Source organism: Penaeus monodon, chromosome 29 (assembly GCF_015228065.2).
Source record: "Penaeus monodon isolate SGIC_2016 chromosome 29, NSTDA_Pmon_1, whole genome shotgun sequence".
Taxonomy (NCBI): Eukaryota; Metazoa; Arthropoda; class Malacostraca; order Decapoda; family Penaeidae; genus Penaeus; species Penaeus monodon.
Window position 1 is genome coordinate 13,974,737 of NC_051414.1, and position 2,530 is coordinate 13,977,266.

General features: G+C 30.5%; 1 protein-coding gene across 1 annotated transcript in view; it reads right to left on the reverse strand.

The window, feature by feature from the left end:
* Nucleotides 1–697: 697 nt before the first annotated feature.
* Nucleotides 698–2,530, reverse strand: part of LOC119591985 (39S ribosomal protein L20, mitochondrial-like) — a 4,390-nt gene continuing 2,557 nt past the window's right edge. The window contains exons 3-4 of the mRNA XM_037940748.1: nucleotides 1,449–1,592; nucleotides 698–1,252 (exon numbers count right to left, since the gene is read on the reverse strand). Coding sequence (XP_037796676.1) covers nucleotides 1,154–1,252; nucleotides 1,449–1,592 — 243 coding nt within the window. The 3' untranslated portion in view covers nucleotides 698–1,153. The remainder of the gene's footprint in view (nucleotides 1,253–1,448; nucleotides 1,593–2,530) is intronic.

A 2,530-nucleotide genomic window follows, 5' to 3' on the forward strand; every position in this document is an offset into this window, starting at 1 on the left:
TAAGATTTATACATGATCTCTGATACTTACCCACTATATTATTTCTAACAGACCTGCAATACTAATTAAGCTGGAAAAATTAACAACAGTGGTGTCTCAACTTAACTGATGGTTTAGGCAACCTATCCTTGAGGAGTCAATAGTTTTTGTTATATAGTATTCTTACAACGCCAGAATTTCAAAATATTTCTATTTATGTAGTTATACTGTCTACTTTATAACAATCCCATTTTATTTTTGTTCTCTAACATTATTCTCTCTTGGATAATTGGTAAATCCTCTGCTTTTATGACATTATGTCATAATATCACAACAAGAAAATATCCACATAATAGCTATCTTCAAGGAAAAAGCTAAATCAAATTAAACTTATATGAATCAATCTCCTTAGCTAGCAACTATCCTCAATATCAATGGTTTATCATTACTGCTTCTTATTACATAAGAAGAAAGATTGGAAAAGTAAGAAAATTAAGGAAAAAAAAACTTTTTTCTCTTTGTAATCTTTGGAATAACACACTCATCATGATCTTGAAAATATTTTCAAATAATACAATGTCAACAAAGGATTTAATAACACTATTTGCAAAATCTGAATTTTGATGCCAATATATATCAAACTTACATTACACTTTGTTACTGTCCAAATCTAAAAGTAAGCATTAAACAAACACATGAGGCAAAGAAAAAGGAAAGGTTTATTTGAAGAAATCAAATATTCTTTATTATTTACTTACAAAAGAATGCAACTATATACATGATAATAATTTACAAAAAAATTCATAACAGCCAAATATTGACCATTTCTAATGTAAAGGTTTTAAAGAGTTCACATAACTGCAAAGATTTTCTTTCAGATACTTATACAAAAAGCCAGAGTTTGCCTTTCATTCAAGTAATCTGGTGAAATCTCCATATCGACTAGCTCCCATGGAAGTAATTGATGCTAACATTTTCTATATGTTGTGGCACTGTATCATTACACATTTATACTGAAGTTCCAGGAGAAAATCTAAATATATATATATACATACATCAGTTACCTAAAAAATGAACAGATTAATACAATAATAAAACATTTATGAAAAAAACTTCTAATGAACATCTCAATGCATGCAAGACTTTGTGAATATGAACACCCAGAGCTTCCATCTTAAAGCATTCCACGAGTCACAACACCTGATACTGAAGGTCCGTCTAGACTATTCAGGCCCTTCTCAGTTTCCTTTGCTTTGGTAAGCAGTGCGAGACCCTGTATAAAAATATAAGGAGAAGTCATGAGCATTAACATTATTCACATCAACGTCATTCACATCATCTGCCACAAGTAGCCTTAAAAACTAAATAATGCAGAAAAAAACAGCTAATTTATAATAACACAAAAAAGGCATTATTTTTAATCAAAACACTTCACAGGAATTTGTTATTTTACTTCTATCACAGCTTACCCTGAAGGTCCTTGGCTCCCATATAGCCATGTTTTGCAAGATCTTTTGGTCTAGTCCAATACCAATGTCACTCAATGTATATTTCATGCTATTGTAGCTGGTGCCAAGCTCCTCAGTACCTCCGGTGATACGGGCCTTCCAAAGCTGCAGTGGAAAAGAAGAATTGTCACTCTCTCTAGAAGAAAACAATTGTTATATACAGGATGTCCATTTACTACTGTAGTTGGCAATTTGTGATATTTCTCCCTGGATTTTATGTTACTGTGAGAAAAACCATGAAGGCAAACCATTCACAAAGCAAGATGTGTAATTATCATTTCACTTCTTGTATTTTCTTCTGAACTGCATGATATTGATAAAGATATGGATACTGAATGTTAATGACACATCACTCTTTATGATATTTGTCATTCTGTCTTTTTTTTCACTGTACTCATGTTATAACACAGTTGTTCATATCACACAACTTATAAATCTATATTTTCTCTAAGATGCACTATAATTCAATATTTAGAGTAAAAAAAAATATGTATAATGAAATCTGCAATACAAAAAAGTTTACTTACCCTTGAATTTTACACCACTACCTAAGATAAAATCCATTTCTGGCTCTTTCAAAACCATGCTTCAAAATCAATTTATGATTGAATGACTGTTTAATTGGCTTCAAACCCACCTATGCATGAAAAAATGCCCTATAAATCTTACAATAAAACTCCAAGTTGCGGTAATAAATGTGTAACCACCTCCACATATAATTTTCACGATAAATGCCATTCTAATTAATTTGGCATTTACAGTTAGAATATGTGTGAGCTACTGTTTTCAAATAAGATATGAAATATACATATAGAAGAGCGTGCAACATTACCAACAACGAAGAATATAGACACTAAGAATGGATAGTTTAGTAATATCTTCAACATACTGTAAACATAGATGAAAAATAATGTTGAAGAATAATGATGAAAAGTATCCAAATCTCAAATAACTATTTGTCAGTGTTATCCTAGATATATTTTCCTTTAAATAATTTGGAATTACATTTTTGTGCTTGATCCCTCTTCTGATTGATTGATTGA